At 54.2% G+C, this 13,971-nt stretch overlaps 1 protein-coding gene across 2 annotated transcripts in view; it reads left to right on the plus strand.

Moving 5' to 3' along the window:
• Positions 1 to 2,555: 2,555 nt before the first annotated feature.
• SPNS3 (SPNS lysolipid transporter 3, sphingosine-1-phosphate (putative)) overlaps positions 2,556 to 13,971 on the plus strand; it is a 45,310-nt gene continuing 33,894 nt past the window's right edge. For both annotated transcript variants that reach the window (XM_012779187.2, XM_012779188.2), the window contains exons 1-5: positions 2,556 to 3,063; positions 5,696 to 5,761; positions 11,580 to 11,716; positions 12,630 to 12,781; positions 13,452 to 13,518. In XM_012779187.2, coding sequence (XP_012634641.2) covers positions 2,856 to 3,063; positions 5,696 to 5,761; positions 11,580 to 11,716; positions 12,630 to 12,781; positions 13,452 to 13,518 — 630 coding nt within the window. In that variant the 5' untranslated portion in view covers positions 2,556 to 2,855. The remainder of the gene's footprint in view (positions 3,064 to 5,695; positions 5,762 to 11,579; positions 11,717 to 12,629; positions 12,782 to 13,451; positions 13,519 to 13,971) is intronic.

Consider the following 13,971-nt stretch of genomic DNA (forward strand, 5'->3'; position numbering starts at 1 on the left):
TAGAAATACACACGTGAGCGTGTATTACACGCGGTGGCGCGTGCCTGTAGTCCCAGCTACCCGGGAGGCTGAGGCAGGAGAATCGCTTGAGTCCAGGAGTTCTGGGCTGTAGTGCGCTATGCCGATCGGGTGTCCGCACTAAGTTCGGCATCAATATGGTGACCTCCCAGGAGCGGGGGACCACCAGGTTGCCTAAGGAGGGGTGAACCGGCCCAGGTCAGAAATGGAGCAGGTCAAAACTCCCGTGCTGATCAGTAGTGGGATCGCGCCTGTGAATAGCCACTGCACTCCAGCCTGGGCAACATAGCGAGACCCCGTCTCTCTAAAAAAAAAAAAAGAAATACACACGTGAGCCACCACACCAGGACTGTTTTCAATCCTTCTGTGTATATATACCTAGGAGTAGAATAGCAGTGTCATGTCGTAACTCTATGTTTAGCCTTTTGAGGACCCACCAGACTGGTTTGCACTGCGGCTGCCCTACTTCATGTTCCCACGAGCAACGGACGAGGGTGTCAGTCACTGCACTTCCTCACCAACACTTGTTATTTTCTCTCTCTTTTTATGACAGCCACCTTAGTGGGTACGAAGTGCTACCTTATTGTGGCTTGGATGTGCATTTCCCTGATGACTAATCGTGTCGAGCCTCTTTTCATGTGCTTGTTGACCCTTTGTATGTTTTTGGAGAAATGTCCATTCAAGTCCTACAGCAATGTTTATATTGAGTTGTCATTTTGTGCTTTAACTTTTTATTTAGAAATAATTTCTAACTTACAGAAAAATTATAGTACAAAGAAACCCATATAACGTTTACCCAGATGCATCTATTATTGATATTTTGCCCCATTTGCTTTCTTGGGGTAAGGTACTGTAGGTACCTACTATTTTTTCAGGAACCATTTGAGAATAAGTTGCATATATCACGGCTCTTTGCCCCTAGATACTTCAGAATAAGCAAAACCACAGTACAGTGACAATGATAATGTATTTCTTCCTAATCTACTGCCTGCATTCCAATTTTATCAATTGATCTACTGATGTGTGTTTTTCCCCCTTCTGTGCAGGGGCCAGGCTGGGCTCCTGTGCCGCACTTAAGAGTCACATTTCTATTGTCCCTCCCCCTTTTTTTTCCCTTAATTTTTAATTTTTTTTTACTTTTTCTTTTCTATTAGGCAGGGATGCAGGTTTTAGTTCTCATTTTGTCCCCTTTAATGTGGAACAGTCTCTCAGTCTTTCTTAGTCTTTTACGACTCTGACATTTTTGAATAATACAGTCCCTTTATAAAATGACATTTCTCCATTTGGGCTTGTCTGCGGTTTCCTCCTGAGTAGACCCCGATTGTGCACTCTTGGCGGGAGTACCTGTCGGTGACGCTGGGACCTGCACAGCCTCACAGCTGCCGGCACGCAACGCCACCTGACCCTCACAGGTGGGGGTTATTGTTTTATTTCATTTTTTTTGAAGGGGGAGGGAGGAGAGGGATTCAGTTTCTTTTCTTTTCTTTCTTTTTCTTTTTTTTTTTTTTTGAGACACAGTCTTGCTTTGTTGCACAGGCTAGAGTGAGTGCTGTGGCATCAGCCTAGCTCACAGCAACCTCAAACTCCTGGGCTCAAGCAATCCTCCTGCCTCAGCCTCCCGAGTAGCTGGGACTACAGGCATGCGCCGCCATGCCCGGCTAATTTTTTTCTATATATATTAGTTGGCCAATTAATTTCTTTCTATTTATAGTAAAAACGGGGTCTCGCTCTTGCTCAGGCTGGTTTCGAACTCCTGACCTCGAGCAATCCGCCCGCCTCGGCCTCCCAGAGTGCTAGGATTACAGGTGTGAGCCACCACGCCCGACCTTTTTTTTTTTTTTTTTTGAGACAGAGTCTCGCTCTGTTGCCCTGGGTAGAATGCAGTGGCGTCATTGTAGCTCACTGCGGCCTCCAACTCCTGGGCTCAAGTGATCCTCCTGCCTCAGCCTCCCCAGTAGCTGGGTCTACAGGCGTGCAATACCAAGCCCGGCTAATTTTTCTATTTTTAGTAGAGACATGGTCTCACTCTTGCTCAGGCTGGTCTTGAACTCCTGGGCTCAAGTGATCCTCCCCCACCTTGGCCTCCCAGAGTGGTAGGATTGCAGGTGTGAGCCAGCAAGGCTGGCCAAGATGATGCTATTTTAATGCCTCCGTCAAGCTATCTCTGATTCCTCTACTACATAGCTACTCTTTTTCCCCCTTGCTACTAATAAGCATTCTATAAAGAGACATGTTAAGACCCTGTCAATGTCCCGCCCCTCACTGAGAATTTCCCGCTAGGTTTAGCACTCACTAGAGAGTTTTGCCCATAGGCTGCCTCTGTGACCATTGTTTCTCCTACTGGGGCCTTAGATACTGAGAGTCCCTGACAGTCTGGTGCAAGGCTGCGTCCTGGCCAATGCCCAGCCTCCCTGACTTGACCCGGGTTCAAGGCGCTGGTTCACAGTCCGTCTCCTGTGGACAGCCAGGCTGCTCTCAGTGGGCAGCACTCTGGGAGGCTCTTCTCACTTCCTGCCCTGGAAGCTTCCTGTCCTCACTGCAGCCACAGCAGCCCCAGGCTAGACCAGGGGACCACAGAGTCGTCCAGTCCCCCAGGACGGGGGCGCCAGGAGCTCTGTTCCTCCCCAGCAGGTCTCCGAGGCTGAGGATGGTGAAATCTCGCTGGTGAGGCTGCAGTGGGCGCAGGAGGAACCTGCGATAAGATGCCCAACAGTTACGGCAGCTGCTCTGAGGTCGGGGGCCTGGGAACCCACAGGAAGTGACTTGGTGCTGAGCTGATGCGTCTTTGCCCCTGCGCCTGCCTGGGGACAGGAGCTGCAGGTTGGTGCTGCTAGGGGATGTCCACAGAATGCCCCGAGCCGGGGCCACAAGGGCCACAGCACCAGTCCCCGGGACCAGGCTGGCAAGGGGCCTCAGCTGTAGGTCTGTGTCCCCCTGCGGCCACACCCGTGCCCTGGAGCCTGCCCCGCTGGAGGGCTTACGTGGCTGCTGCGGTGCTCTGCTACATCAACCTCCTCAACTACATGAACTGGTTCATCATCGCAGGTGAGGAGGGGCCCGGTGTCCCGGGCGGCACCGGCTGGTCTGTCCCACCATGTCCACAGTGGCTGTCCATGCTGCATCCTTTCTTCTCTTGCAGTGCGTCTCTGGTGGACTCACCCTGGGGGTGGTTCCCAGCCATGCCTGAGCCGGGGAGGCCCAACTGAGGTTCCCAGTGCAGCCCCAAACTAAGAGGGGACACAGTGGGTGTGGGGCAGGGACATGATGAGGGCTGGGCGGGTGAGGACAGCAGGGAGGACTGGGCCTTCCAGGCGGAGACCTCAAGGTTCTGGGTGTAGGACGGGGCAGCCTGGCCCAGCTCCCAGGCGAGAATAACTCCCGCTGCTCGCAAACCCCATCCATCCTGCCCGCCTTCTTCCCAGGGCTCAACCCGCTTCTGTCCGCTCGTCACTTGCTCCCTCACTCATTCATTCATCCAGTCATTCGAGACTGGGGCTTGACTTGGCTCTCGTCTTCTTGTCATTCCTTCATACAGTCATTCATTCATTCATTCATTCGAGATTCAACTTTCTTTTTGTCACCTGTTCATTCAAGATTGAGCACTGACTGTGGGCAGGACTGTCCGGGTGGCCCCAGGGACCCAGGGAGCAACTCAGGAATGACTGTCCGGCGGGGCAGAGGCGGAAGCTTGTTAGCAGCAATCCTGCAAGGCGGTGGTGTGGCCAGACAAGGGAGGCACAGACGGGCTGGGGGGCTGGGGAGGGGGCGCCTGCAGCTGCCGGGCAGCCCTGAGGCCAGGGCGTGGGTCATCAGTGACCCGCTTGGCACACCGGAGAATAATGGGACTGTGGAATAATGGGACTGTGGAATAATGGGACTTGTGGGGGCTGCAGACAGCCCCAGACGGGTCGCCATCTCTGAGGCGCTCAGAGGGACACAGACACACGTACAGGTAGCTCTAACACGGGACGGAGTGGGGTGCACGTCTGCTGGGCCGTGCCGAGGACGAACGACCGGCAGAATTCGCAGCGGAGGGGGCATTTGGTTTGGGCCCCGAAGGCTGTGCAGGTTGAAAGGGAGGGATTGGGGCGAGGGGAGGGCCATCAGAGAGGGGTCGGTCTGAGCCCAGGTGCATGGGTGACAGGGCGGGCCCCGGTCATGGACGCTGAGAGGGAGAGAAAGCAGGGAATTATTCCAAAAGCCAAGGGCATGACGAGAGGGCAGAGAGCTAGAGGTGGGTGGGAGCCAGGAGTCACCGGTGTGGACTCTCCAAGGGCTGGGGGCCCCGGGCTGGCCAGGTCCCCTCCCTGCTGTCACTTCCTCTGGATGTTCAGGAAGCGGCTGTGGTTACCGGGACAAAGGAGCCTGGAGAAGTGAAACCACGCCGAGTGCCGGGGCACTGGCGGGTGCGGGCGGTGTGCGTGGCGGCTAACGTGCTCTGGCGGCAAACGGCGCTGGGGAGGCCAGGGTGGCAGCGTACAGGAACAGCGGCCCGGGCCAGACTAGGCCCTGGGCTACCCCAGAGCACCGCGGGGCTGCGGGGGCCCAGGAGGGGACAAAATAAGGGATGAGCCCTCGTTGCTAAGAATGGAAGATGAACACAATCACAGAGAATTTCTACTTAGCAAAATTTATGTATTTTGCCCACCTGAGTTGTTTGTGCTTCTCTCTCCAATGACAATGTCTTTTTTGTGTGTGTGTAATTAAAAATATTAAAAAGGGAAAAAAGATACACTGGGTTGTATGCCTGGGTGCTGTAGCAATGTGGCCCACATTAAATGTCTGAACAAAAGTCTCTTACTTCCCTTCTCCAGTGCCTTGGTCTGTCCTGGCCCGCTGGCGGGTCTTGGGGGTGCGGGTGGGGGCTGTCCTGGTGCGGGGGTTTCTGCAGGGCCCCATTTGGGGTTCACCACAGGGCCCTGCTCTCACCCATTTCATGCTTCTTGAAAGTGACGATTGTTCTTCAATGACAGGGCCACATGGCTCAGGTGGGCAGGTGCCGCAGACCCTGAACCTTTCTGAGATACCACCGAGGGGCTATCAGTGACGCTGGCATCTGGGGGACCCACTTCCTCTCTCTGCATTCGGCCGAGTGCCCACTGCTGTGCTCCTGCTCGAAACAACGTGCTTGTGTGCACGTGTGTGCAGGCCAGCACGCTTAAGTCTTTGTATGTGCACATGGGTCTACGTATGCCTGGTGTCTGTGCACGAGCAGGACCCCCAGGGACTTCCGCCGGCACAGTAGTCCAAGTGCAGGGCTGTGCATGGCACAGCAACAGGGAGCTGCCAGTCACTCTGACTACAGTGTGAATGGCAGCCCTGCTCGTGTGCGTATGTTTATATCTCAGTGTATATGTGCGTGTGTGTCTGGGTGTGAGAGGCTCAGTTTACATGTCTACGAGTGTAGGCTCCTGCTTGTGCGTCTACATTTGTGCCTCTGCAGGCGTGTCTTTCTGGGAAGGCCTCTGTGTGCATAAGCATGTGGGTGCATGCTTGTGTGTGAATGTGTGTGCTCATACGTCTGCACCTTTGGGCTGCCTGTTTGTGTGTGTGTGTTTGGTGGCATGCATGGGTGGGAGAGGGCGGAGAGGACAGTGGGGGCCCAGGTGCGACACCCTGCAATCGGGGAGGCTGGGCGGCTACTTCCCACTTCCTGAGTGCTGGCCTCTGTCCACAGGAGTGCTGCTGGACGTACAGAAGTTTTTCCACATCAGTGACAGCAGTGCTGGTTTGCTTCAGACCGGTAAGGAGGGAGTCCCCGGCCCTGGAGCTGGGGCTCGTGCCGGGGTGGGGTCGTTCCGGTCTGTGCCCAGCTCCTGCACCGCTGAGTGCCCTGGCACAGAGGCTGGGTGCGGCTGCCTGGGCAGGAGCGACGGTCTGGGCAGGGGGAGGAGAGAGCACGGGCTCGAGCTGCCCCGTTGGTGTGCGTGCAGGTGCTGCGGGGAGAGCAGAGGGGGACGGGGCTGGGGTGGCTTGCGCGTCAGACCCTGGCCTCGGAGCTGCTCACTCACGCCCTGTGCGTGTGTTAGGCTCAGCTGTGCACCAGCGCCCTGCTGGGGCCTGGGAAACCCTGATGCGTGCTTGCCTTCCTCTCAGGGACCTGAACAGTCTGACCACTGGGAGACACGTGCAGACACAGGCACACACGTGTGCCCCACACGGGCGCTCAGAAGGGCTCTGGGCCCCCAGAGAGCCTGACACCCAGCAGCAGGGAGTGGTGGGGGCCATTGGGGTCATGAGGCACTAACGTCCCCTGTGGTGCCTGGATGGGGTCGCGTGCCCACAGGTATTGCATATCCGCATGCCCACACATGGGCACGCATGGTCACAATGCATGACACACATGTGCACATACCCAGCCTGTCATTAGCACGCATGGTGGCTCTTCTCCATGGGCCCCTGTCTCCTCCCGATGGTCCACTATCCCGGGGCTTTAGAACCCGGCTCTCAAACCGCGGACTGGTGCCCTTGGTCGTACACAAAGACCTTCCAGGGCCTCCGTGAACACAGAGAGTTTTGGGAGATCCATTTCTGGATCCTAAGCCCGTGTGATTCTCTCCGCAAATGGATCTGCCTGAGAACAGGGGTCGTGGTTCCCCTGTCTCACTTCCCCTTTTACACTCACCTGCCTGCCATTTGCAGCAGAAAGAGGCACCTCTCCCCCATCCTGAGTGCACTGCTCTGGGCGTCCAAACCTCCAGGGTGCCAGACACCGGGACCCCTCGGGCTGCCCGTGTCTGCCGGGGAGGCCCCGGGCGCAATCAGAGAGCAGCGGGAGAAACAGGCGGGGGAGATTTCCTCCCAGCCGCAAGCCGCATCTCCCGTTCCTGCGTGAGACGCCTCCACTTATCTGTGAAATAGAACTCAGAAGTCAGATCGTGATCTCCGGGACGGGTGTCAAGATGTTTGTTTTAAGGAAATAAATGAAGCCAATATTTTTCTTAGAGGAGCTGGGCTTGGTGGCTCAGGCCTGTAATCCTAGCACTCTGGGAGGCTGAGGCAGGGGGATCGCTTGAGCTTAGGAGTTCGAGACCAACCTCAGCAAGAGCGAGACCCCGTCTCTACTATAAGTTAAAAAAATTAGCTGGGCAACGAAAAATAGAAAAAAAATTAGCCGAGTGTGGTGGTGCACACCGATAGTCCTAGCTACTCAGGAGGCTGGAGTAGGAGGAGCACTTGAGGCAAGGAGTTTGAGGTTGCTGTGAGCTATGATGACACCATGGCACTCTAGCCCAGGCAACAGAGCAAGACTCTATCTCAAAAAAAAAAAAATTTTTTTTTTCTTACAATCAGTCTGATTTATCCAACTGGTGTGGCGAAGGAGACCGGGCTTTATGACTTATACTCTGCGGCTGACATTTCCCACAAATGGAATGAACTTGATCTGCAGCTCCAAGGGTTTGGATGAAAACACAGTTTTAAAAAATACACAATAACACTGGAAATCACATTCTTGGCAACTATTCCAACTTACAACAAAAACATTTTAAATTTTAGCTGAAAACGCGTGAAGGAGTACGTATGTTCGTGAACTTCTTTACGACCACGTGAGCAAGAGCTAGAAGGCCACTGCTTTGGACTTTGGCCCTTCCCACTTGCCCCTCGGTCTTGGGGCCGAGAGGCCGGCAGCTGGTGCTGGTCTTCTGGTCATCTTTGCAGCCAAAGTGAGACCATCTTGGTGCAACCTTCTTGATTAAATAGATAGTGGGAATTGAGTCAACATTTCCCTTCACGGGTTCTTACTGTGGTGGTCAAGATTATTGCTACAAGGTCCTGCCTGTGGGCTGAGGGGCAGGAGAGAGAGAGAGAGAGAGAGAGAGAGAGAGAGAGAGAGAGAGAGAGAGCGCGTTTGGGAGTGGGCGAAGGGAAGGATGATGGTTGGGGAAGGAGACCATACAGGTGTGTGGAAGGGGCAGTGGGCTTGGAGTGGGCTTGGAGGCCTGATGACCAGCCTGGTCTCTGGTGGCCCCGGGTGAGTCTCTTCACCTGTCTGGGTGGCCGTGTGGCCCTAAGACCCAGCCTGCTGTTATCCACATGGATGCAGGGAGGGAGAAACTGACGACTGAGAGAGAGTTTGGTCGAGTTATAAGAGAGAGGTGGGGGCTGGGCGAGGTGGCTCACGCCTGTAATCCTGTACTCTGGGAGGCCCAGGTGGGAGGATCGCTTGAGCTCAGGAGTTCCAGACCAGCCTGAGCAAGAATGAGACTCCGTCTCTACAAAAAATAGAAAAATTAGCCAGGTGTTAGGCCAGGTACGGTGGCTCACGCCTGTAATCCTAGCACTCTGGGAGGCCGAGGCGGGCGGATTGCTCAAGGTCAGGAGTTTGAAACCAGCCTGAGCAAGAGCGAGACCCCGTCTCTACTATAAATAGAAATAAATTAATTGGCCAACTAATATATAGAGAAAAAATTAGCCGGGCATGGTGGCGCATGCCTGTAGTCCCAGCTACTCGGGAGGCTGAGGCAGCAGGATTGCTTGAGCCCAGGAGTTTGAGGTTGCTGTGAGCTAGGCTGATGCCACAGCACTCACTCTAGCCTGGGCAACAAAGTGAGACTCTGTCTCAAAAAAAAAAAGAAAAGAAAGAAAAATTAGCCAGGTGTTGAGGTGCATGCCTGTCATCCCAGCCACTTGGGAGGCTGAGGCAAGAGGATCACTACAACCCAGGAGTTTGAGGTTGCAGTGAGCTATTATGACTCCGCTGCATTCTAGCCTGGGTGACAGAGACAGATCTTGTCTGAAATAAACAAACAAGCAAAAAAAAAAAAAAAAAAAGAGAAAGAGAGAAGGGTGGGAGGTGGGGAGAGGCAGTGGTCAGGGTCCCCCCCCCCCCATGGGACAGAGAGGCTCCTGGAATTAATTAATTACTAATATTTAAAACTAGGCCAGGCGAGGTGGCTCATGCCTATAATTCTAGCACTCTGGGAGGCCAAGGCGGGAGGATACCTTGAGCTCAGGAGTTCGAGACCAGCCTGAGCAAGAGCAAGACCCCATCTCTAATAAAAATAGAAAAAAATTATCTGGACAACTAAAAATAGAAAAACTAGCCGGGCATGGTGGTGCATGCCTGTAGTCCCAGCTACCCGGGAGGCTGAGGCAAGGAGGATCGCTTGAGCCCAGGAGTTTGAGGTTGCTGTGAGCTAGGCTGACGCCACGGCACTTTAGCCCAGGCAAGAGAGCCAGACTCTGTCTCAAAAATAAAATAAAATAAAATAAAATAAAATAAAATAAAATAAAATAAAATAAAGCTAACACTGACATGGCCCTTTCCATGTGCCAGACACTACTCTAAGTGCTTTAAATATAAACTTATTTAACCTTTACAACAATCCCATGAGGCAGATATTATTATGCCCAGTTTGCAGATGATGAAACCGAGGCTCAGAGAGGTTATGGGCCTTGCTGAAGCTGGGATTTGACGTAGGAAGTCTGCCTCCAGAGTCCATCTTTTAACTCTGTGGTCATTAACTACTCCCACCGTGTCACAGAGATGATTTGGATTTGGAGATGCTCGGAATGAGGGGTGCCTGCCTAGCCCTTGGGGAGGGCACCTGGGAAGGGTGCTTGCAGATTGACAGAGTATTTGCGGATTTAAGGCACGTATATCCTGCACATGATCCCTGCATATGGGGAAATATTTTATAACCTTTGGGTAAAGAAGATGTGCACAAACAAGATATGAAACAATCCCCCCAGACTAATAAATTTGATGACATCAAAGCTAAATACTTTTGTGTGATGGTGATTGAAACTATGCAATTAGCAATAATAACAAACAACATTTATTGGGCATTGATGTAAAGCCATTCAGATAACTTTCATATGCTTTATTTTGCTTAATCCTCTCAATAACCATGTGAGGGAAATGCCATTACAATTCTGTAGCTGATGAAAGGAAAATGTGGAGGGTTAAGGAATTTGACTAAGGTCACATAGGTAGAAAGTAGCGAGTCAGGATTTAAATCCAGCTAACCTAGTTCCAGAACTCACGTTTTTAATTCTTAAATGTAAAAAACTGGGAGAAATTATTTCCAAAATATATTAAAAGTCAAACAATAGCCCAATAGGAAAACGGGTGAAGACTGTAAACGTAGGAACTGTTGCTCAATCTCACGGGGAACAGAGAGGGTGCAAATGCAAACATCAGCGAGATGCCATTTGTTTTCAACCATTAGATGAACAAAAATAAGATGATGGTTATATACAGCCTTTGGGGAGGCCTATTTTGGCAGTAGCTATTAAAATTTTAAATGCCATTGACACCAAAGATTATTCTCGATGGACTATTAGGTTGAGCCATATTAAATTGTCGTTTTTGTAGGTCAAAACCGGCCTAATTTCCACAATCGCACGTGGCTCAACCCAATACTAGAGCAGGTCATGGGGGAATGGGAGGAGCCAGAGCCTGAGATGGGAAGAATCTGGGCATTCATTGGGCTCAGGAAATGCCAATCATCTGTGCTCAGTGACTGGAGACCCAGGTGCAAAGCCTAAAGCCCTGGGACCAGGTGGGGGAGGGTCCAGGCCTTCCTGCTCCATCTGCTGGCTCTCCCAGCGTGGAGGCGGGGACTTGCCATCCTCCCATCCTCAAGGGCGGAGGTGATTTTATTTAAGGAATGGAAGCAGTGTGCCTTACGTAGCCATGCAAAGACGTGGCCGTTTCTTTATCCTCACAGAATAGCAAACATGTGCATTAATCCTGCTGCCAATATCAATAAGGATTTACTTTAAAAATGGTATAGACGTAACAATGTCCAGGGAATATTTTACCTACTTAGGAAAACCAACTCTTTCCCCGCCTCCTGGCGTCATCCCTGGTTTATAGCCAATGTTTTACAGTCAGTGTGCTCTAAACCGTCCTCACCTGCTGGCCACAGCAGGCCCCCTCCCCCTGAACCCCCCACCCTGCCCCCCAAGCAGGGCTATGAGTGAAAAATCAGACCAGTCTGGATATCCAGGCTCATAAGGGTCATGTCCTTTTTTTTTTTTTTGAGACAGGCTCTTGCTCTGTCACCTGGGTAGAGTGCAGTGGTGTCATCATAGCTCACTGCAGCCTCCAACTCCTGGGCTCAAGCGACTGTCCTGCTTCAGCCTCCCGAGTAGCTGGGACTACAGGTGCACAACACCATGCCTGGCTAATTTTTAAATTTTTGTAGAGACGGGGTCTTGCTGTGTGGCTCAGGCTGGTCATGTGTTCTTGTAAAGATAGGAAACTGGCATCCACTCCCTGCCGGGCTCTCCACGCTCAGTTCGCATCTCACCTTTGCCGGCCTGGGAGGGGTGTGTTGTCATCTCTGATATTGGAGAGATGTTCAGAGAGGACGCATGTGAGCAAGTGGCAGAGCTGGGGTTTGGACCTGGCCCAGTCACCGACGCTTTGGGCTTTGGGGTGCATGTGGGACCAGGACTGTGAGATCCACCTTACTTTTCCTCCTCGTGCCCTGGACCCACTGTCGAGATGCCAGCTTGTGGCATGCCAGTCGAGCCCCTTCCCCGGGCCTGCTGGCCTGGCCGCTCACCCGTGTCGTGGGGGGATCCAGGCTGCCCCTGTGTGTCTCTTCCAGTCTTCATCGGCTGCCTGCTGCTGTCTGCACCCGTGTTTGGCTACCTGGGCGACCGACGCAGCCGCAAGGCCACGCTGAGCTTTGGGATCCTGCTCTGGTCAGGGGCCGGGCTCTCCAGCTCCTTCATCTCCCCCCAGGTAGGTGCCCACACCCCTGCCCAGGCCCCCAGGCACCTTCCCCTACCTGCGCCCTCCCTGATCCAGCCCCATCAGAGCAGGATAGAGATGGTTCTGCTCCATCCCTGGCCCTGGCCTGCTCGGGGGTTGCACTCCCAGGGCTGGGAGAGAGGTCAGGGCACAGAATCCAGGCCTGAGCCTGGGCAGAGCCTGTTAGACTTTCTTTTTCTTTTTGTTTTTTTTGAGACAGAGTCTTACTCTGTTGCCATGGCTAGAGTGAGTGCCATGGCATCAGCCTAGCTCACAGCAACCTCAAACTCCTGGGCTCAAGCAATCCTGCTGCCTCAGCCTCCCGAGTAGCTGGGACTACAGGCATGCACCACCATGCCTGGCTAATTTTTTCTAAATATTTTTAATTGGCCAATTAATTTCTTTGTATTTTTAGTAGAGACGGGGTCTCGCTCTTGCTCAGGCTGGTCTCGAACTCCTGACCTTGAGCGATCCTCCCGCCTCAGCCTCCCAGAGTGCTAGGATTACAGGCGTGGGCCACCGTGCCCGGCCCGTTAGACTTTCTTAACAGGAGGCTTCCTCTTCTTGCACCTCCCGCTGCTGCCCTCAGCTTCACTTCCGCCCACTCTGCTGGGGGTGCTGCTGGGGGCAACGGCTGCTGTCTTGGGGAGCTGGCCGGTCAGTGAGGGCAGGACCCAGGAGAGGGGCTCCCCTGGGCACAGGGCAGGCGGTGGCTGCAGGGGGCATCTGTGTGATTGGGGAACCTGGTTGGGGAGGGCAGTGAGGGGTCTGTAGCTCTGATCCGATCTCCCTCCTCTGTGGGCCTGTGTCATCGGGTCCCCTTGGTCCCTCTGACAAATTCTCTGTTCCCTTGCCTCCTGGGTGATTTTTGGAACTCCCCGTGGTCTTGTGTCCGCCTGCCCAGTATTCCTGGATCTTCTTCCTGGCCCGGGGAGTCGTGGGCATGGGCACCGCCAGCTACTCCACGATCGCGCCCACCGTCCTGGGCGACCTCTTCGTGCGGGACCAGCGCACCCGCGTGCTGGCCATCTTCTACATCTTTATCCCCGTTGGAAGGTTGGTGTCACCCCTGGACCCACTTCCCCAGAGGGTAAGCTGAGGCCCAGAGGAGTCAGAGGAGGGGCTGGGCGGGGGAAAGGAGAGGGTCAACCTAGGAGGGCGGGGGTTTGAGTCCCAGCACTGCCCCTTTCCTAACCATGTCAGTTCCCCTCTTTTAGCCTCAGTTTGCCCATCTGTAAATGGGTGCAATAACGCCCACTGATGGGCTGTGGTGAGTAGAGGAAATGAGGATGCTCGCAGCAGGAGTAAGAAAAAGCAGCGTGGCAGTGTGGCCGGCTCGGGGGGAGGCTGGTCCTGCACCCACGGCAGGGTGGGACAGGCTGGGATTTACAGTCAGGCCCGCGGACTCTGACCCAGGTTTCCCGAAGTCCCCTGACTCAAGCAGGGCCACACCTTGGGCAGGAGGGCTGGTGGGGGTGAGGGGGTGGGTATGTATCCTCATATGTGGAGAGAGTGGCGCCAGGGGGTGGGCCGGGAGCCAGAGGCCACTGGGGACTTGACCAAGGGCAGTGGACATCTGGGCCTCACGTGGCTTAGTTTTCTCAGTGAAAGGGCTGTGAGCCCACAGGGAGCCAGTTCCCTGGAGGGGGGCGCCCTGGGCCAGGCCGGCCTTGGGGCCTCCCTGCCTCCTGCCCCTCACGCCTGTCCCCCTCACCCCCCGCTGCAGTGGCCTGGGCTACGTGCTGGGCTCGGCCGTGACGGAGCTGACTGGAAACTGGCGTTGGGCCCTCCGAGTGAGTCCAGCTTCCTTCTCTTCCCTCTGCTTTCCCCCCGGGCCGGCAGGGACTTTCCAGCCTCGGGTGGCCTTAGCCACTTGGCATGGTACCCGGCGCCATGGGGGGGGGTGGTCAGACATTGGCAGCCGTGGACATTTGGGACCTTATATGGAATGTGGGCTGTGGAAGTCATGGCCCTGGGATCAAGTCCTCAGTTTACTAGCTGTGCAATTTCAAGTAAGTCACCTGCCTCTTTGGAGCCTCAGTTTGCCTGTCTGTAAAGTGGGGTGGTAAACACTACCTATGGAAGCTTGGGGGTTAATGAGACAGGGGACAGAGAGTTCCTAGTCCAGGGCCAGGGCACACAGTAGGCCCTTAAGGACCGGCAGCTGGGGCTACTCAGGCAGTTGAGCCAGGACACCTAGGAAATTACCTGGTGGGCCTCGCTGGGGCTGCAGCCACCACTGGCTC

Source organism: Microcebus murinus, chromosome 18 (assembly GCF_040939455.1).
Source record: "Microcebus murinus isolate Inina chromosome 18, M.murinus_Inina_mat1.0, whole genome shotgun sequence".
Classification (NCBI taxonomy): domain Eukaryota; kingdom Metazoa; phylum Chordata; class Mammalia; order Primates; family Cheirogaleidae; genus Microcebus; species Microcebus murinus.